The sequence below is a fragment of the Zootoca vivipara genome, chromosome 6 (genome assembly GCF_963506605.1).
Source record: "Zootoca vivipara chromosome 6, rZooViv1.1, whole genome shotgun sequence".
Classification (NCBI taxonomy): Eukaryota; Metazoa; Chordata; class Lepidosauria; order Squamata; family Lacertidae; genus Zootoca; species Zootoca vivipara.
The window spans coordinates 22,539,638-22,561,282 of NC_083281.1; the positions used below are offsets into that span (position 1 = coordinate 22,539,638).

At 46.6% G+C, this 21,645-nt stretch overlaps 1 protein-coding gene across 3 annotated transcripts; it reads left to right on the forward strand.

Annotated features, from left to right (window-relative positions):
- The first annotated feature begins 3,184 nt into the window (after positions 1-3,184).
- Positions 3,185-19,065, forward strand: LOC118087597 (guanylate-binding protein 1-like). 3 transcript variants are annotated; one of them, XM_035120394.2, is made up of 11 exons: positions 3,185-3,446; positions 6,781-7,014; positions 7,173-7,300; positions 9,563-9,672; positions 9,949-10,157; positions 11,603-11,836; positions 12,095-12,375; positions 13,897-14,109; positions 14,454-14,556; positions 14,972-15,165; positions 16,652-19,064. In XM_035120394.2, exons 2-11 carry the CDS (start codon positions 6,810-6,812, stop codon positions 16,787-16,789), a joined length of 1,815 nt encoding a protein of 604 aa, XP_034976285.2. In that variant the 5' UTR covers positions 3,185-3,446; positions 6,781-6,809; the 3' UTR covers positions 16,790-19,064. The 3 variants fall into 3 exon arrangements, with proteins under 3 accessions (XP_034976285.2, XP_034976287.2, XP_034976286.2); XM_035120396.2 differs by lacking the exon at positions 3,185-3,446 and adding an exon at positions 3,494-3,548 and having other exon boundaries at positions 16,652-19,065; XM_035120395.2 differs by lacking the exon at positions 3,185-3,446 and adding an exon at positions 3,562-5,061 and having other exon boundaries at positions 16,652-19,065.
- The last annotated feature ends 2,580 nt before the right edge of the window (positions 19,066-21,645 follow it).

A 21,645-nucleotide genomic window follows, 5' to 3' on the forward strand; every position in this document is an offset into this window, starting at 1 on the left:
AAACAAAAAAAGATTGCAATGATGTATCATCAGCAAACTTGGCCACCTCATTGTTTACCTCTTAACTCTAGATAATTTATGAACAAGTTAAAAAGCACAATCTTTGGGATAATATCAATCTTTGGGAGACTCCCATTTTCTTCTCCATTTGGAGAACTGTCCACTTATTCCTACCCTTTGCTTCAATGAACTTAACCAATTCCTGATCCACAAGAGGACCTCGTATGTTTATTCCTTGACTCCTAATAGCTCAGGAGTCTTTGGTTAGCCCCCAAAATCTAGCAGCTTATTGGATGACCTTGAGCAAATAATGTGCCCATTCTCAGCCCCTGTCAGCTCTGTGTGAGTATGAGAGAGAGAGAGAGAGAGAGAGAGAGAGGCCAGGCAGGCAGGCACCTTTTATCCATACCCCACTCCTCTGCTTTTGTATTCAAGCTGGTCCAACCCAGAGAACACAATCATCAGGTGAAGTGGAGAGGATCAGGAAGATCTCTCCTCTTCAGGGAGGGGAGACTTTGCGGGCGGGACCCGCTCTACGTGCCAAGCAGGGGGGGGCGTGTCCGGCCCCCTGCTTCACCTCTACCTGCTGCTGCGCTCTCAGGCCCCTGGCTGGCCAATAGGGCCGGCCCGTGGGCGGGGTTTACCTGCTTTAAAACAGCGCGGCAGTATCCGAATCCCCCCTTCTGCTGCTGCTCCTCAACGGATCTCCCGCCCACCCTCCCTTTAGGTCTTCCCTTAGTGTGTTTGCTTTGACCCTGCTATGGACTTCGGTTGGTCTCCTTTGGTTGCCCAAGGGGCCTGGTAGGAGTTTTTTTATCCAATTGGCTAATTGGCACCGGCCTCTTGGTTTTCTCGCCTACCTCGTAGTAATTCGTCACAACTTGTTTCGGTATTTGGTGGTAGGCATTGGAATATGGAGTTGTCTGGTGTGTTCGAGGACTGGTTGTGGCCATCATCCAACCCTCCTCTTATAGGGGTATCCCCTTAAGGGATCCGGCGGTCGTGGATCCTGTCCGATGCCCTGCTGGGGGCTAGGGCCATGGCAAGACCCCGGTGACACCAGGGGGAGCTTTCAGTTGTATTTGCATCAACAGGCTCCTACCTCAGGGTGTTAACCTGATATGACCCCCCGCGGAGCAGGGTTGAGTCATGCTTGCTAGGGTGTCCAATGCCTAAGCCAATACCTCTCACTTGCTCTAACCAATAAAGTTGTGGCCTTATTTTACCCATTAACCCAAATACCATGTGTCCCTGTGTCTTTATTTCTCGCGGGGGGCGGGTCCTCGAACCGCAAGTAGCAGAGCTCCACTCACACTTCTCTAAATTCAGGTTGCTCTTTTGTTAGCCTACTCTTTCTCTTCAAATCGGGTGGCGGTACTATGCATGGTGAATCCAGCTGAATCTATTCTTGTGATGCACAGGATCTGGCTGCTCCTGGGACAAGCCCTGTTGGAACAGACTAATGGCCCACGTAGCCCAATATTCTGGTCTCACTGTGGCCCAGCAGATGACTTTGAGAAGCCCACAAGCAGGACTTGAGCACAACAGCATTCTCCCCTCCTGTGGTTTCCAGCAACCGGTGTTCAGAAGCCATAAATTTGTCCAGTCCTCTTTTAGAACTATCCAAGTTGGTGGCCATCGCTACCTCTTGTTGGAGCGAGTTCCATAGCTCAACTACGAGCTGCGCTGAATCTTCCAATATTCAGCTTCAGTGGGTGCCTCTGAGTTCTAGTGTTATGAGAAAAGGAGAAATTATGCACACACTAGTGGGGACATTATAAAGTGTATAAATTATGCATACTTTTCTACACCTTTATAGTAGGGTTGGTGTATTTCAAAAAGTAAAAACCAGGACGCCCTGAGAGTTGTAGAGCTTTTTTTTTTAGGAAGACCCCAAGGACTGATTTTTTGATGGACTTGTCTAACATCTAGGACAAATCCCCCTCCCCCCGGACGTCGATTCTGCCTTTGAAATCCCAGTAATATCCAGGAAAATTGGGATGTATGGTAGCCTTACTTTATAGTGTTTCCACTTACTTGCCTTTTTATTGGGGTTTTTTTATTTGAAATTTTTTTTTATTAAAAATTCTTGGTTTACAAAAGTATGTGCAATGTCTCTTTTTTCAAGCTGTGTTTTCTACAGATCAGTTTCATTTGTTGTGAGACATTAGTGTTACATTAGGAAGTAAAGGGGAATGGTAACTGGGGTGGGGTCAGGTGTTACTTGTCTTTTTTTCTAAGCTACAAAGACTCAAACATAATATTTCCTCATAGGGACACTTGATCATGTTGCATTTGCTTACATTGCATCACATTTGCCATTTTGCTGTCCGTTTGTCCAGTTGGGATAAATTGTTTTGCAGCTTCTCAAAATCCTTGCTTCTTTTAGCAACCTCTGGGAGTATAGAACACCAGTCCTAAAATATCTACATTGGCTCCCAGTACATTTCCAAACACAATTCAGAGTGTTGGTGCTGACCTTTAAAGCCCTAAATGGCTTTCACACTGTATACCTGAAGGAGAGTCTCCACCCCCATCGTTCTGCCCGGACACAGAGGTCCAGCTCCGAGAGCCTTCTGGCAGTTCCCTCACTGTGAGAAGTGAGGTTACAGGGAACCAGGCAGAGGGCCTTCTCGGTAGTGGAAACCCTCCCAGCAGATGTCAAAAAGATAAATAATTAGGTGACTTTTAAAAGGCATCTGTAAGCAACCCTGTTCAGGGAAGTTTTTAGTGCCTGATGCTACATTGTGTTAGACTTCCCCCAGTCTAACACACAACATCTGGTTGTGAACTAGAAGTTTGGTGGTTCAAAGATTGTGGGAAGTATTCCTGCATTGCAGGGGGTTGGACTAGATGAGCCTTGGTGCCCCCTCCAACTCCACAATTCTATGATTCTTTGATTCTATGGCTCACCACCACCACCACCACCACCTTGGAAATTGAGCCATGTCTCTTCTGCAGGCTTTTGTCGCAAACAGAGCCTTGAAGCAGAAGAAACAACCCGAATTACAGTTACTGAGGAGGATTCATGAGCCGGGAGTGAGCGAATTACACAACTCAAGCCTGTTGCCTGCAGAGCAATAATCCCACTTCTCCTAATCACCCACCCTCTGCTTCCAAGGCTGCAAGAGTTGTTTGTTCAAAGGACAAAGGCAGTTTCCTTGAAAGGAAAAAGTGAAACTAGAAGTAGACATTTCTCATGCAATGCTGAAAGAAGGAAGATTTCAGGCAAGGAAATCCCCAGGGTCAGCAGGGAAATCCAGGAAGCATCCACCGCACCGCCATAAAAAACCAGGCGAAGTTCAGTGAAAGGAGAAGAGGTGTGCATGGCTCCAGGAAGAGAAGAACCACAGCAACCTCTTGCCTTTGGCAGAAGCTCTGTCCACAGGCAGTGAGACTCAGCAGCAACCCAGAGCATCAGCTGCTGCTCCCAGCAAATTAACTCTGTAAGTACCATTCTCCTTCCTCCTGTCCCTCCTGTTGGCTTGAGAGAGACAGGCATAAGCTTCGGAGGCCAGACTTCTCAGAGCAGGGAAGGGACTGCTTGGGTGAGTGGAAGGATACTGGCAGCTAGGGATGGAAGCAGCCACCAATTTTAGCTCTCTCAGCTTCTCTTTCTTCCAGTCTTAAATTTGATTATTTTCATTTCTGCAGCAATCTGCAGTCCCCCTAAAATCTGCCACCTGAGGCAGCTGCCTCACTCTGTCTGATGGAAGGACCGGTGCTGCATTTGTCTGCGGTTTGCTTGCTTGCTTGCTTTAATGGTTGTGTCGTTCTCACTGTTACGATATATTGGATTTTCGTTGTCATTGTACACACATACATACTCTGGGATCTGCTTGGATGTTTCTGACCTTTTTAATAATGATAATGATAATGATAATGATAATGATAATGATAATAATAAATTAGTTCCTCAGATCTTACAGAAAAGAGTCTGAAGAAGCCACAGGCAGGCTTTTCAAAGAATGGTTCTCATTTTCCCTTACTCGTGCCTCAGCCGATGACAGCCAATTAATTGCTTGTCCCTGAGCTTGCCTTGCTCAGTAGGCAGAAAATACAGAGATAATTCAAATAGGCAGAGAATACAGAGATAATTCAAACTAGAGAGAAATTCAGAAATTCAAGTAGGCAGAGAATACAGAGATAATTCAAACTAGAGAGGGTAGGATGGAATGGAGCTATCCTGGAAAAGGGCACAAGTGGCTGGCTAGCACTATAGAGCACACTGCACAGCGTTTTGTTGCAGTTTTCACTTGTGGGACTAGAGATTTCTCTGGAAGTTGATCTTCAAGCAATTAAGCAGTGGATCCAGACTTATTACAGGTAGGTAGCCGTGTTGGTCTGACATAGTCGAAACAAAAAATAAAAAAAATTCCTTCCAGTAGCACCTTAGAGACCAACTAAGTTTGTCATAGGTATGAGCTTTCGTGTGCATGCACACTTAGTTAGACTTAGAGTAGACCCATCAGGTAAATGGGACAATCTCATTGCTTGCAATGGATCTGCACACCATACAGAGAAAGCACATTCCCGCCCCCTAAGAATCCTGGGAGCTGTGGTTTATGCCTCACAGATCTACAATTTCAGCACCTTTTACAAACTACAATTCCCAGGATTCTTTGGGGGGAGGTTTGCTTTAAATATATGTGGCGTGCACAACCCAAATGTGAACCCAACCCTTACACTCTGCTCAGATTCATCAGCTGTGCATGTTTGGGCTACAAAGAGGCAAAGTTTCAGACGCTGCAAACAACTGTGGCTTGGAACAGCTGGACACAGAACCAACTAAAGGGGAGGTGACCTTGGTCATAGTCCTGTTTGGTACTGTGCCCTATAACTGACCAGGAACACTGACCACAGTGCTATCAAATCCATTAACTTGGGGTCCTTTCCAACTCTAAGATTCTATGAACTATCTAAACAGTTGCGGGGAAAGTCCAGCTCTTGATTTCAAAAGAGGAAATTCTTTTAAAAACAAGGGAGTTCTGGTAAAAAAAAAAGAGAGGAGGAAGCTGAAAAAAGAGCATTTCCAGAAACAGCTTGAAAGCAAAGCGGACAGTGAGTTTCATAATGCTTTTACGAATACCCTTTAGCAGTGCAGAAATAAAAGGGGCCAGGCTATCTGTTTGTGCATCAAACTTGGATGTCTGCAAAAGAGGTGCATATGTTTGAGAAGGTACATCTGCATAAGCCCTCTTCGCAATTCAGTATCTGTACTTTCTAGGGTCCTGATACCATGGAACACCTGAAACCTTTGTTGATGTGCAGAATAGTAGTGAAATACGACATCTACTCTTAGGAAAACGGAGCAGCTATTCTGCTGAGTTTTTAAAAAGCCAGATTTTCTGAACTTGGGGTGGGTGGGGGAGCATAGGACGTAGAAGATGAACAGGGAAAACAAGAGGGGGGGATGTGTTGTTCATGACATTGTTGAGATAACTTTGTAAAATGTAAACAAACATAGTATAGCTATTCCACAGTAAAAGCCCAGTGCCCTCGTTTGCACATCACAAAAAGCTACTGTTTGTTATAAACCATGGCTTAATCATAAATGTGTCCCCTGGGTCCCCACCCACTATCCAGTTCTCTGCACAGCTCCTCTCCCATGCATGCCATCCATGTGGCTTACTACATTAGGTGTTTTTGTGTTTTTACATTGAAACCTCCCCTGTGATTCTCAGATGAAGAGATGGCAAAGAAATGTAACTAACTAACCAAGTGATAAAACTATACTATGGTTTGTTTGTTTCAAACAAACCATGAGCACCAGATCAAAAACAAGCTGAGAACAAACCTTGGCTTATGTTTGACTTACCACTTGAGGGTTGTTTGTTTAGTTTTTATGTTTGTTTTTAAACGAAGAAGCCACTATCTGGGTTCAGCCAACTTGCCAAGAAGTACCAGGGGTTTTATGTATGCGACGACTACCCCACAGATGTTGCTAGCTCGGAAATAGAAAGAAGACAAAGTCCCTACCAGGGAGGAATGACAAACTAAGCTATTGGACTATGCCAAAATGGCAAAACTGACTGGAAAGCTCAGGAACTAAGAAGACAAAAATGCATAATTTATTTAGGAGACCACTGTAAGCAGATGAAAACATTAGCAGGATTCTAATAACACTTGTCATGTAGCAAATATCATGGAAAGTATTGAAAGATACAAAATATGGATTATGAAATAATATGCAGTCAAAAAAGTTGACAATAGGACCCATGGAAAGGATGGTGGGAAGTCTGGAGATTCAGAGAAATCTCTAGATATGGATATGTATCTTGTATTGTTAGGGACACGGGTGGCGCTGTGGTCAAAACCACGGAGCCTTGGGCTTGCCGATCAGAAGGTCGGCGGTTCGAATCCCCGCGACGGGGTGAGCTCCCATTGCTCTGTCCCTGCTCCTGCCAACCTAGCAGTTCGAAAGCACGTCAAAGTGCAAGTAGATAAATCGGTACCATTCCGGCGGGAAGGTAAACGGCGTTTCCGTGTGCTGCTCTGGTTTGCCAGAAGCTGCTTAGTCATGCTGGCCACATGACCCGGAAGCTGTACACTGGCTCCCTCGGCCAGTAAAGCGAGATGAGCGCCGCAATCCCAGAGTCGTCCATGAATGAACGTAACGGTCAGGGGTCCATTTATCTATCTTGTATTGTTATAACTCTACACTTGTAAAATCAGATAAAAATTATTTCAATAAGAGAGAGAAGTACCTGGGTTTTTCTTTTCACCAGCAATATAGTGAGAGCAGAACTGGATAGTGCAGTACTTTACTTTTTCTCCCAGGAGGTTCTTCGTCCTGATCCGTCCCTCTCATGGGCTCTCCGCGGCCTCCGTCGGTGAACATGGAAGGGCCAATGTGCCTGATCGAGAACAACCCCAATGAACAGCTGCGGGTCAACCAGGAAGCCCTGAAGATCTTGCAGAGCATCCAACAGCCAGTGGTGGTGGTGGCCATTGTGGGACTGTACCGCACTGGCAAGTCCTACCTCATGAACAAGTTGGCAGGAAAGAAGAAAGGTGAGTCTGCAGGAAGAATCTGTTTGCAAAAGGTGGAAGCCCTTCATTTTAAGAATTGGAGTGAGTACTATTGAGAGTTGGAAAACAGCGCCTCCGCCCACAACAAACACACAGGTGATCCCCTCAAACCTGATCTCTTTCCACTTTGTACCCTACAGGCTTCTCTCTGGGTGCCACCATACAAGCAGAGACCATGGGTATCTGGATGTGGTGCCTTCCTCACCCTGAAAATCCTGACCACACCTTGGTGCTTTTGGACATGGAAGGACTGGATGATGTGGAGAAGGTAACCTGGAGGTCAGGGCTGGAACCAGTGTGATGCAGGGGTTAGGATGTTGGGCTGAGACTTGGGAGGCCAGGGTTCGAATCCCCACTCAGCCACAAAGCTTGCTGGGTGGCCTTGGGTCAGTCACTGCCTTTCAGCCTAATATACCTCACAGGGTTGTTGTGGGGAGAAATGTGTCACACTTATTAAGATCCCCATGACATCATCATCATCATCAACAACATCATTTATTATTTATAACCCACCCATCTGGCTGGGTTTCCCCAGGCACTCTGGGCGGCTTCCAACAGAACATTAAAATACAATAATCTATTAAATATTAAAAGTTTCCCTAAACAGGGCTGCCTTCATATGTCTCCTAAACGTCTGGTAGTTGTTGTTCCTCTTTGACATCTGGTGGGAGGGCATTCCACAGGGTGGGTGCCACTACTGAGAAAGCCCTCTGCCTGGTTCTCTGTAACTTCGCTTCCCCCAGCAAGGGAACTGCCAGAAGGCCCTCGGCACTAGACCTCAGTGTCCGGGCAGAATGATGGGGGTGGAGACGCTCCTTCAGGTATACTAGGTCTCAGGTTTTGACCTTGAAATCTCAGGGTCTGGGATGCTCCTGAGCTGGCAGTCCTAAGAGCTGGGCTTATCTGGAGCACTCCCAAAGCTTTTGGACATGGATTGGCTGGGCGATGTGCAAACATTTGGAAGCAGGGAGTTGATGCTTTGGAGAGTTTCCTTTTTTAAAATAATAATTTTTTATTCATTTTTAGCTTTAACAATTAGCGTCACACATAAATCATAATCATATACATATAGGATTCTCTGAATCCTTGGAATTCCCTTCACCCTTCCATGGTTTCCATAGTTATTCTTTTCCAACTGCATCATATAATGTTCTCCATATTTTCTTTAACCTCAGTTCTCACCATAGTTCTCGTTACATTGCAAGTGGGTTTTTTTTTTAAAATCCTGCCAATGTTTTTAATTGTTTGCAGTGTTATTTTAAGTAACTTATAAATTTCCCCCATTCTTTATCAAATTTATTATCCTCTTGAACTCTGATCTTCCTGGTCATTTTTGCCATTTCCACATAGTCCATCATTTTTGTCAGCCATTCTTCTCTTGTAGGTACTTTATCTTCCTTCCATCTTTAGGATAATAACATCCGTGCAGCTGCCATAGCATACATAAACAGTCTTTTCCTCTCCATTGGTATATCTGGACCTAGAATTCCTAATAAAAAAGTTGCTGGTTTTTTAACAAAAGTTATTTTAAACATTTTTTCCAACTCATTATAAATCATTTGCCTTAGACGGTTTTCTACAAAGTCCTTATGCACAACAGGAAAACTAGACTAAGACCAGCCCCAGAGCTCTTGAAAGTCACCACAGTGTGAGGCAGTGGGAACAGAAAATACCCACCAAAGCAGTGTCCCTAACTCTAGTGAGTGCAACAACTCGGGAAGGCACCATCATTGTACAATTTCCTGAAAGAAATTAAAACTTTTTAAGGTAAACCTAGCAAATATGTTGATATGCTTTTAATCTCTCTTACTGTAGATTTTCTTAAATTAAAAAATTGCATTGCCGGGGGTTGGACTAGATGACCCCTGGGGTACCTTCCAACTCTTTGTTGTTGTTTAGTCGTTTAGTCATGTCCGACTCTTCGTGACCCCATGGACCAGAGCACACCAGGCACTCCTGTCTTCCACTGCCTCCCGCAGTTTGGTCAAACTCATGTTCGTAGCTTCGAGAACACTGTCCAACCATCTCATCCTCTTCTCCTAGTGCCCTCAATTTTCCCCAACATCAGGATCTTTTCCAGGGAGTCTTCTCTTCTCATGAGGTGGCCAAAGTATTGGAGCCTCAGCTTCAGGATCTGTCCTTCCAGTGAGCACTCAGGGCTGATTTCCTTCAGAATGGATAGGTTTGATCTTCTTGCAGTCCATGGGACTCTCAAGAGTCTCCTCCAGCACCATAATTCAAAAGCATCAATTCTTCGGCGATCAGCCTTCTTTATGGTCCAGCTCTCACTTCCATACATCACTACTGGGAAAACCATAGCTTTAACTATACAGACCTTTGTTGGCTATTCTATGTTTTCCAATGTTTTCAGCTTTTTTATTGATTTTTTTTAAACAAATTTATTGCAAACTGCTTACAGGCTTTGCCGCAATTGAGCGGTCTAGAAATGGCGTCAGATGCAAATAAATAAAACAGGTGGAAGCCCAGTGTGTGAGGGTTTCGTGCCAATTATTCCTATCCCTCCCTACAGAGCAACATCGAGAACGACGCGTGGATCTTTGCCTTGTCCATTCTGCTTAGCAGCACCTTGGTCTACAACAGCATGGGTACCATCGACCAGTTTGCCTTGGAAAAACAGCAGTATCCTTCCATGCAAACTCCATTTCACCTCCAGCTCCCTGATTTGCAGCCAGAGTAGATGGGGCAGGGACTTTGGTTTGTGTGGTATCTCCATGAACATTATGGGATATCCCCCATGCAATTCTTTGCAGGATACTAGATGGCGCCCGCAAGCCTACAGCACCACCTTTCTCTCTGGACTCTTGTGTTATTTAAGTTATTTAAGGGTCACTTGAGAGATTGTTGCCTCACTAGGCTACAAGAGTCATCTCCATAAATTCCTTAGTGTAATCCCAGGTATGTGACAGAGCTGACTAAGCGAATCAAGGTAAAAGCCACAACCACAAAGACCTCTGAGGATGGAGAGGAGGAAAACAGTGACGAATTTCTCAGGTTCTTTCCAGCCTTCGTTTGGGCTGTGCGTGATTTCACGCTACAGCTGAAGCTGAACGGAAGCCCTATCTCTTCTGACAAATATCTGGAGAATGCCTTGAGGAGGAAGAAAGGTACGGCAAAGGGGGCTGATGGGATCCCACCCAGGCATAGGGTTGGGTCTTGCGTCACCGATTTGAGGCTGTGGCAAGGACTGACTCTATCAGGGGTGGGGAACCTTTATAATTCAAGGGGCCGCATTCCCTTCTGAGCAAACTTATGGGGGCCACAGGGCATCTGTAGAATTGACCTTAGTACGGCAGGTTGTCATATTTTCCACCCACACAAGCAAAAAGCCTTATTGGAGGTCAGGGACACAGTTCAGCTGGGCAAAAGCTCTCAAGGAGGCTGCAAGGCAGAGCCATTGAGAGCCAGTGTGGTGTAGTGGGTAAGCGGTAGACTCGTAATCTGGGGAACCGGGTTCGCGTCTCCGCTCCTCCACATGCAGCTGCTGGGTGACCTTGGGCTAGTCACACTTCTCTGAAGTCTCTCAGCCCCACTCACCTCACAGGGTGTCTGTTGTGGGGGAGAAAAGGAAAGGAGAATGTTAGCCGCTTTGAGACTCCTTAGGGTAGTGATAAAGCGGGATATCAAATCCAAACTCTTCTTCTTCTTCTTCTTCTTCTTCTTCTTCTTCTTCTTCTTCTTCTTCTTCTTCTTCTTCTTCTTCTTCTTCTTCTTCTTCTTCCCTGAAGAGAAGGGGTATGGACTGGGGAGTCCTGAGGGCCACCCAGAGAGACCTGCAGGGCTGTTTTTGGCCCACAGGCCTGAGATTCCCCCATCCCTGAATGACATTCTTGTTAGCTTTTTATAACATCTGCGTCAGTGGGAAGTCGAAATTCTATAGACATGATGAAAAATGGGAGAGTCTTTCTGTGAAATGGGGCCTTTGAACAGAAGAACCCCAAAAGAGCCCTGCTGGCAGGCAAGAACTGTATGGCCCCCAATTCTGTCATTTTACTCCACAATTTTCTGGGTTAATGGGGTTGCAAACAGATGTTTGTTTCTGGAAGCAATTAACGTGGAATTGAGTGCTAAACCTCCTCTGTATTCTGCTAGATTTCTGGAGGTAATAATAATAATAATAATAAGTATTAGTATTATTTCCCCAGCCACTCTAGGCAGCTCCAAACAAAATATTAAAAACACAGTAAAACACCAAACATTAATAACTTCCCTAAACAGGGCTGCCTTCATATATCTTCTAAAAGTCAGATAGTTATTATTATCCTTGACAGAATCCGCTGGCAAAACGAACAGGAAAACAGGATGAGCTAGAATTTTCCTCCCTGGTTCATCAGCTTTCTGCAGGTGGGAAGATTTTGGCATAGGGGTGTTTTCACAGAAGCCATGACAAATGTGCATTCCAAAATGGTAGAGTTGACATGAAGGATTGCACCTCTTGGCCAGCTGAATTTGAGCTGAGGCAGGCATGACGTCTGGAGCAAAGATGGAATGCAGCAGCCCAGGTACCGGTAGACTGATGGCTTTGAATTTTCTTGCAATTCTCCCTCTCCAGGACAACCTGAGAAGCTGGATCTTGCCAAGAAATGCATCCGTCAATACTTCCCCAGCCGCAAGTGCTTTGTCTTTGACTGCCCAGCCAGAAGCCATGACTTATCGGAACTGGACGACCTGTCTGAAAAGATGCTAAGCCCCAACTTTGTGGTGCAAGCACACCGTTTCCGCCAGCACATATATGAGAGCGCTCAGCCCAAAATGATCCAAGGAGGACACCTGGTGACCGGGACATGTGAGTAGAAGGGAAGGGACCAGAAAAAATGGATGTGTTAACCAAGTCACTTAAGTAACACAGACGGAGTCCAGAGGGAGAAAAGGAATCGTCGTAATGCTTCACAGGAGAGAGGGGAAAGTCCCATTGCGCAAGTGGTAACCCCTGGCAGATACCCACAACTTAATATAATTGAAATAGGAATACAGCATGTGTCACCATAGAAATCCAACTAGCTAGCTAAAATAAATAAACTGGCTTTCTTCCCTCCCTTTGCAGTGCTGGGTCACCTGGTGGTGACCTACGTGGATACAATCTCCAGTGGGTCCATACCCTGCATAGAGAACGCGGTGGTAGCCTTGGCGCAGATTGAGAACACAGCTGCAGTGCACGATGCCATTACACACTATGAAGCGGAGATAGAGAAACAGTTGAAGCTGCCCACCGAGACTATTGAGGAGCTGCTGAAAGTGCACGCCCAATATGAGAAGGAGGCCATTAAAGTGTTCTTGGCTCGGGCCTTCAAGGATGACGATCACGACTATCAGAAAGAACTTGGGGTATGGGGATTAACTCACTGGTGGGCATGAGATATGGGGCTCTCTATATCTGATATGGGGAAAACTAGAAGGATTTTGTGTTGGATGGAAAATTGGCTACTCAGAAATGGGAGGTTCCTTTCAATGGGGCAATGTATTCATTCCTGTCCTAGTTCAGAGACTGAGTAGCCAAGATGTCAAGGGATGAGATCCAGCTCCTTAGCAAGGTTGTGTTGGCCATTGATTGGATGCCATTGGAGCTAGTTGAGTTGAGCTAAGATGCCCCTAGGAACACGGAACATCTGGCAGCCACTTGGTTTTGTTGGGATGAAAAAGTGACCCTGTTGCCAAGGGAGGTGCTTAGAATGAGGAACTAACTGTGGGAGGACCAGTTTGAGGTGAGGACAGAGGGTAGTAGACGGGCCTCCTTTTTCAGGCAAAGTAGACTTGCAGCAGGTCCTCTTATTTGAGGCCTTATCCACACACCTTTTGCCCTGCTCTTTCTGAGCTTCCCCACTCAAGCAAGTGGCCATTCCTATACTGGGAAAACTGAAGATTTGTTGTTGGATGGAACGTTTGAGACTCAAAAGTGTTTCTTTCCTTTTCCACAGAGGGTAGCAGGTTGATTCTTGCCCTAGTTCAGGGACTGACTGGCCAGGATGTCGAGGAATGACACCTGGATTCTTGGCATGTGCCATGAATACATCGGCTCTCAGGGAAGAAGTGCAGGCAGAGGGAGAGGGCAGACAAGAAGAGAGAAGGTTAAACACAGAGCAATCCGCACAGGCAGCAGTACGCTTAGGAAGGGGAGGGAGTTGACCCCATTAGCCCCATTGTGCAGGGACAAGAAGTTGATCCGGTTCCCAGGGAGGTGTTTCGAGTAAGCAACTAATAGTGGGAGTACCATTTTTTGGAGTGGAACAGAGGTTTGTGGACCAGCTGATCTCTTCTTCAGGCAAAGTGGACTAGCAGCAGTCCTGTTATCCAAGTCCGCTAGTTCTTCTATGCATTTCTTCTCCCTCTCAGTTGGCAAATGGGAAGCCAACTGATGACAACCAGATTTGGTTCTGGGGTTCCCAGTTGTTGATCTGTGGCTAAAACCACTTCTCACATCAAGGGCACCTCGGTCACCCCCCTGGGTTCCCAAATGTGCTTTTTGCACTAGCCCACCTGGTTTTATACACAAATGGACAAGAAGGTTGAATTAGGGGACCTCCAGCCTCTTACTCCAAATAAGCTAATCTTACATTGCATGTTTGAGTTACATCCTGCTCTCCTTTGTTGACATTGCTGGGAGGGGTGGCCCAATGAAAGTTTGTGCTTTCCTGGAGACACAATGAATCTTTTGACTCTAGTGATCCCATTGTTTTCCTTTTCCTTTGGCCTTCCGCCTGGGAAAAGAGTGAACCGTGCCAACAGATTTGTCCTTGTTTTTAGGATGCTTAGAGTTTCCAGACTCTCTGGAATGGGGAATATAGGACCATCCTCTACTGCTGAGCATCTGTTCCCATCTGACGCTATCTGTTTCTTGCCCAACCCCAGGAACGGCTGCAATCCAAACTTTCCGAGTTGTGTTCTCGCAATGAGCAGGCGTCGTCAGATCGTTGCCAGGCGGTGCTCCTGGAGCTATTCCAGGACCTGGAGGAGAAGTTCAGCAAGGGGAGCTACTCTGTGGCTGGTGGTTACCTGAAGTTCCTGGATGACCAGAAGGAAAAATTGGAACAGTATCACCTACTGCCTGGGAAAGGGATCATGGTGAGTCAGACTCAGTGGGAGAGCAATTGGGGGGGGGGCAAGGGCCAGAAGGATACCCCTGAGAAAAATAACTCCCCCTTTAGCAGCCTCAGAATGTTATTATTAGTTATATAATGCCAGATATGTACACAGGGCTGTATCCAACAAAGTGATAATGTAAGATCCCATTTGTGCAAGGATTATTGATAGCACAGTGGGTCTCAATGACCCCCATCTCCTTCCCCTGCATCCCCCCTAAATCTAGGGGTCCCTCTGATCCTTTGGAGTAAATTTGGGGAGAGTGTGGGATGTGTAGGGGGGGGGGAGTTGAATAGAAACAAACAAATGACTCCACTCTTTCTCAGGCTTCCAAGGCCCTGGAAGAATTCTTGAAATCCAAGGAGGCAGCAGCACAGTCCATTCTGCAGGCTGACCGGACCCTCACAGAAAAAGAAAAGGAGCTTGAAGGTGAATCTGTTCAGGGACAGCTTGTTACGACTCACAGACACTTAGGCTGCTTCCACACTGGCCATTTAATGTGGAATCGCCACTTTTTGCTCACAGCCTTTTTATGAGATCTCTGCAGGTGGTCACGAAGAAAACATCCCCCTCTCATGCCTTTCTGGTTTATCGTCAGTTCTTTTCTGCCCCCCCCCCCACACACACCAGAAAAAGATAAGAGAATCTACAGAAGAAGAGCTGTGTTATTTCCTATCCCCATGTAATGAATGTGGGGTGCCCCTGCAGGGCAGATTCATGACATCTCCTCTGGAGTCCTCCCAGTAGATGGTGACTGGAGGTAGACTGGAATAAATCTGCAGCTTCTTTTGGAAATTAAAAAAAAATACCGGCATGAACTCACTGCTTGTCTCTTTCTGTGCAGCGGAGCGAGCCCGGGCCGAGGCTTCTGCACGAGAAGCTAAGCTGCAGGAACAAAGGAAAGAGGAGGCCATCAAGATGGCCCAGGAGAAAGAGCGGAGTTATAAGCAGCATGAAGCACAGTTAGTGGCCAAGATGGAAGAAGACAGGAAGAAGATGCAGGCTGAGCATGAGATGATGATGAACAGGAAGCTTGAGGTAATCGAACAGCGCCCTCTATGGGCAGCCTTGGTCATCTACACCAGCGGTGGGGAGACTTAGGCCTTGGGGGACAGGTGTGGCCCCCAAGGCTCTCAGGCTCTTTGGAATCACCTCAGGCCTCTGTAGCTACATTTTTTTTTCATTTCACATTTAATTTGTATACCACCTTTCTATATTACTATGCACAAGGCGGTTTACAGCAACAAAACATACAAAAAAGAACACGGGCCTTGTAATAATCTGATCCAATACAACATATCTTTAAAATGGAATGGCTTATATCAAATGAAGCAATATCCAGTAATCTAGTAGAATGTAATAGTACACAATGAAATCAACTCTCAAAATATCAGCAAATAATAATTGGCAATTACAATAAAAAAATTACTAAACTATGACCAATAAAAATAACTGCAGGTCACAATGCATAAAATGCCACAATACATACCAAACCATGTAAAAGGATCAAATTGAGAAACAAAGGACACACCACTGATAACATTACTATTATTTAAATCCCTAAATTCCTCTCCTCCCTTCCTACCTGTTACGGACCCTGCATTGCATTCCCCCCCTTGAGGGTTTTTGCCTGACTAGAATGTGCCCTTGAACTCTGATGACGCCACTTGCATAAGATTTCCATATGTTAATTTACACGGACAGCACCACGTTTAGAAATAACAACTGCAGTAGAAATACAATACATCTTGCTCCAGTGAGCACATAGCACATAACAAATAATAATAGTTATTATTATTATTATTATTATTATTATTATTATTATTATTATTATTATTACCCCGCGCATCTGGCTGAGTTTCCCCAGCCACTCTGTGTGGCTCCCAACGGATTATTATTATTATTAGTGATAAAACATCAAATATTAAAAACTTCCCTAAACAGGGCTGCCTTCAGACATCTTCTAAAAGTCAGATAGTTGTTTATTTCCTTGACATCTGATGGGAGGGTATTCCACAGGGCGGGTGCCACTACCGAGAAGGCCCTCTGCCTGTTTCCCTGTAACCTCGCTTCTCACTGTGAGGGAACCGCCAGAAGGCCCTCGGAGCTGGACCTCAGTGTCCGGGCTGAACGATGGGGGTGGAGACTCTCCTTCAGGTATACCTGCTAATCTCCATGACCACTCTTTTGCCTAAACTTCACCCTTCCATTATATAGTTCCATGTTTCAGACATCATGATATATCACTATATCCCAGTGTTTATCTGGGGATACCTCGCAATGTCGAAAACCAGATATCACCCAGCCCTTCAGCCCAGGTGTTGCTGATGAGCCTCTGCTCTCCCTTCTTAGGGTTCTTTATCTTCCCAATGGATTTGCACTGGGCAGCCTTTAAACAGAGGACTATCCTCTCTATAGCATAACACACATGGGCACTCTAGACAGCCCTTTGTCCTTTTATTCATTCCACCTGCTTTGTGAGGAACTGGGGCTGACTTCCATCTTCATCCTTGCCACTTCCTAGGAGCAGAAGTGCCTTCAGAAGGAAGGGTTTGAGCAAGAAGTCGCAAAGCTTCAACTTCAGATCCAGGCACTGCAGGAGACGGTGGAGATGCAGAGAACTACGTGTGGCCCCCCGCATCATCGTTGTGTAATTCAATGAAAACAGCATCCCTGGAAGTGTCGATGGGTTGAATAAAGGTGTCTAGATTGGCCTCAGGACCGTGGATGGGAGTGCAGCTAGGAAGCCAGGGGATGAACGGAGATCTACCTTATGTTACCATTTAGTTGGTGTTTGCAGTCTGTTTGCGCACAAAGGAACCCCAACTCTGCGTTTTTAAGACACAAGTCTATTTCTAAGGGGTCATCTACACTTCCACTTGATCTGTGCCTCTAAAGTACAGGTCTGAGTGGTTTTCCATTTGCCCCACTCCTTTTCCAAGGAAAACCTGCTCTTTAGTTCTCAACTGAAGCAAACAAACCCGAATTGCTGTTTGCACCGATCGAGCACTAAAGAGCAGTTTTCCCCTGCCCCCAGGACAAGGTGAAGTGTGGATAAGCCCTAACAGAAGAGCAACATGAAACAGACTGTGACATGAAGACTCAGCCTTGGGCCAGTCAGTCAGTCAGCCTAACCCCAAGAGCGTAGCCAGGATTTTTGCTGGGGGGGGGGGCAGGACCAACATGATTGGTCTGGTAGTTAAGTATTTCTACTCTTTTACTTGTTCTAGGGCGAGGGGCAGCTGCCTCCCTTCCCCCCTTGGATATGCCCCTGGCCTAACCTACATCACAGGGTTGTCATGAAGATTAAATCCGGATGCTACCATGAAGGAAAAGTGGGAAATTAATGCAATACTAGTGTATTTCAGCCCGTTCAATAACGGGCGCTAGAGCATCTATTATTATATAGGATTGTTGAAATCTGCAGGCCTGCCTCGTTCCATTGATGCCAGTGGGTCTATTTTGAGCCTGACTTTGTCAGATCTCAGCCCTCGATCTTAAAAGCACCAGAACGACTCGACAGGCTGAGATCTCCGAAATTGCCCCACTGCATCTAAACCACCTCAAGCAATCAGCAGCATGTAGGAGCAGTTAAAACTTCCCCATCGGAAATACTTCTGTCCGCGACTACAGTAGGGGGTGGAGAAGACACTGAATGCGGCTCCTGGGACCATTGGCTCTGCCGCATGCCCTCCTGGAGAGTGAGGGGAACGACGGCGGCTCCCCGCCTCTATGAGAGAGAGAGCCCTGAGAGAGAGAGAGCGCGCGCGTTGAGAGCGGTGTGTGTGTGTGTGAGAGAGAGTGAGAGAGAGAGAGAGAGCGCTGAGAGTGAGCACGCGCGTTGAGCGCGTTGTGTGTGTGAGAGAGTTGAGAGAGAGAGAGAGCGCGCGTTGAGAGAACCCGGCCCCCTGAGGGTGAGGAGCTCAGGACGGGCAGAGGCCAGGGATGGTGAGAGACGCTCGGGCCGGGCTGCTCCCGCTGCTGCTGTTACCACCGCCGCCTCCTCCTCCTCCTTCCTTCACCAGAACAACGGAGGCTGGTGAGGAAGGTGGCTCCGGGGCCACACATGGCTGTCACGGGGTCGAAGCCGGGGTGGCGGCGGGGGTGGGGATCCTCTAGGCGCCCGTGGAGGCCGGCGCTGGGAGCGGCCCGTTAGCACAGCCTCCGGCGCCGCATGAGAGTGTCCTGGGTTCTCAGCCTAACTCAGCAGCCGCAGCTGCCCCCTCCGTGCCGACTCCTCCGCATGGGGCTTGTCCGGGCTGGCGCCTCCTCAGCCACTGCTTCCTGCTCCTCCTCCCTCGCTTGCTCGCGGGTCTCTAAGGAAGGCGGGGGCAGCGCTGCTGCTGGAGGCTGCCGCCACATTGACCCATCTTCCACCTTCACCTCAGGTTGCCGCTACTGCCCAGGCAGGGAAACGGTAGGCAGAGGGGTTGGCGGAGCGGCGGTTGTCGGTTGTCTCTGCTGTCCAATCCCTGTATCCCTGGGGCACATGCGCAGTGACCCAGGGACACACGGGACAGCTTGGACGCAGGGACAACTTGGACTTTATATATATAGATCCCTGTATCCCTGGGGCACATGCGCAGTGACCCAGGGACACACGGGACAGCTTGGACGCAGGGACAACTTGGACTTTATATATATAGATATATCATCATCTTTTTTTAAAAAATAAATGCATATTATTGGTTTTCCAGTGAAGTTGTACAGTTGAAAAAAAGGAAGAAATAAATAAACTACAGTTGAACAAAAAGAGATATCACATCGTTTTTCCTGTGGAGTAAGATATGGGGAGAGAGGGTATAAAGCCAGTATAGATAATACGGAGCAATAAAAACAGCAGCCATTCATGTTAATTCACAGAGCCAACCCCCCCCCCCAAAGCCAATGTATGGAACAGAGGGCTTTAAATGTTTTGGAGGTGGAATTAATAAGAGTCAGAAATGGAAACCACACGTCTGCAAGTGCCTCTGTTTTAGCTCACTTGCCCTTTGGTTGGCCTCAAATTATGATAAAGCTTCTCCATCAAAGCCAGATGCCAGGTATTATGACTGTACCATATTATGACTGTACCAGTTTTCAGTGGAGAAGTCTAAGGGTGTTTTCCTCCCTCCTGCTACTGCCCCCCCAATAAAGCTAATGAGATCCCTGTGAAATAGTTTAGGACCAACAAAAGATGAAATGAGAGTTAGTGAGGGAGACTTTGGGGCTGGGTATTTTTAGAGACATGGTTAAATACAAGGCCCCAAAACCCAGCCACGTGAAGTCAATGCTGCTACTACAGTGGTACCTCTGGATAAGAACTTACGGTAATTCATTCTGGAGGTCTGTTCTTAACCTGAAACTGTTCTTAACCTGAAGCACCACTTTAGCTAATGGGGCCCCCCACTGCCGCCGTGCCGACGCTGTTCTCATCCTGAAGCAAAGTTCTTAACCCGAGGTACTATTTCTGGGTTAGCAGAGTTTGTAACCTGAAGCGTTTGTAACCTGAAGCGTTTGTAACCCGAGGTACCACAATAGATAATAAAGTTGGAGCCCTGAATGGACCACCCACTCCAGCAATTAGGGGAGAAAGTGGGGCTCATATAGCTCATGGATATCATCTTCTTGATACAATTGGAATGCAACTCTGCGTGGTGTGGCAGTTTTGGGTTTAAATGCGGGGAAGCTGAGCTGCAAATGCATGCTCCACTGCGAAGCTCCCTTGAACAGGTTTAAGAGATGGTGGTGTAACAGGGAGTCCTTGGAGCACTCCACAATCGCCTAACCTTGACTCCCATAGGTTCAGGTCGGGGTCACAAGCAAGAGACTTCAGCCTGGAGATAGAAGCAAAACAGCAGCCACTTGGCCTGATCTTTAGTGTTGCAACAATACTTCCTGCTACCACGAAGATGAAGCAGCCAGAAGCCCTGGTCGATGGTTACATCTGTATTTTAAAGTTTCCCAAAGTTTCCCATAATACAACTCGGGATGCATCATCAAGATATCATAGATATGTCACAGAAAAGGTGTGATCTCAGGCATGCCCCTGTCAATCAAATATAGTTCTTTCACACTTACCCAATCACAATACAAATAAAGGTACCGTATTTTCATTATTGTCATTGCCATGATCCTACACTTTGTTGAAGTGAAACTCCCCTCTGGAGTAGAAATCATATATCAAAGAAATGGAAAGCTCTTTTATCTGAGTAGGCTGAAAGCAAAGAGTAAGGTTACTGTAACTTCTGTCATAGAGCTTCAGTATGCTGATGACAACATTGGGTGGGCACACTCACAGGATGACCTCCAAACCATCCTAAATATCTTCGCAGAAGCTTATGAAAAGCTTGGCCTATTGTTCAACATCCAAAAAACCAAAGTGCTGCACCAACAAGCACAAAACAACCCATCTGTAGCGCCACAAATCCACAAATAATGTTGGAAAATGTTGATCACTTCTCCTACCTGGGAAGTTATATTTCCACAAGGGCCAACACTGATGCCGAAATCCAGTATCGCCTGAACTCTGCGAGTGCAGCTTTCTCCCGATTGAAGTGCAGTGTTTGAGGACTATATAAGGGTCTGGTGACTTCTGTTTCAGTGTATCTGAAGAAGTGTGCATGCACATGAAAGCTCATACCAATGACAAACTTAGTTGGGCTCTAGGGTGCTACTGAAAGGAATTTTTTTATTTTGTTTCGACTACAGCAGACCAACGCGGCTCCCTACCTGTAATGAGGATTGGGACATTCGCAGGGAAACCAAAATGCTTGTTTACAAAGCTATTGTACTACCAATGTTACTGTATGCTTGTGAAACTTAGAACTGAGAAGATTGATAAAATGAGTGATTTCTGATGACTTTATAAAGTTTCCCCATTGAGCCAGTACATAGATACGTTTAACAGTGAATTGCTACATTTGGTATTGACACTTTCCCTGTTTTCCTTTGTTGGAGACCTGGGTTTCAGAGAGGAGTCGTCAGCTCCTGAGCTGAGCTTCCCTTGCAGATGCAATGCCTTTGCAGATATGTTGCTGTTATTTTCTCTTGACACTAGAAGATTTGTTTTGAAGGGTGAAAAGGCAGCGAAATACCTCTGCGTAGTATGTGTGCGATTGAATGGTTTGGTAATGTGCAGCGGAGACTCTTTGGCTTTGCCTCGTAGTGTGGACAGGCAAGACTCACGGTGGTGGTGGGGAGGTCTCTCAACCCCCCTTCCAATTTACCGGTAGCAGTGGGTGCAGACGTTTCACTGCGCACACGTGTAGGCAGCAGGTGGAGCCTGTTGCCCCGCCCCCGCCCCTCCTACAGTTCCTAGAGAACGTCTGGAAGCCCTGCAGGTTCCACTCGGATGTGTGGCGCGCTCAGATTTCCACGTCACTTATTCCCATCTCCCCTTTCCTCCGAGGAGCAAGAGGCGGCGGCAGACCCGGGTCTTCCTCGCCCGTTTCATCCTCACAGCCCTGTGAGATCCAGCGCCTTTTCCCATGGGGGAAAAGCTGAGGGTGGACGAGAGAGATACAGAGGCAAAAAAAA

What these genes read in the sequence shown, in the direction of transcription:
- LOC118087597 (XM_035120394.2), top strand. Translation starts at nt 6,810, where the DNA reads ATGGGCTCTCCGCGGCCTCCGTCGGTGAACATGGAAGGGCCAATGTGC. An exon ending in GTTGGCAGGAAAGAAGAAAG is followed by an intron (nt 7,015 to 7,172) that starts GTGAGTCTGCAG and finishes TGTACCCTACAG; the next exon opens with GCTTCTCTCTGGGTGCCACC. An exon ending in TGATGAACAGGAAGCTTGAG is followed by an intron (nt 15,166 to 16,651) that starts GTAATCGAACAG and finishes GCCACTTCCTAG; the next exon opens with GAGCAGAAGTGCCTTCAGAA.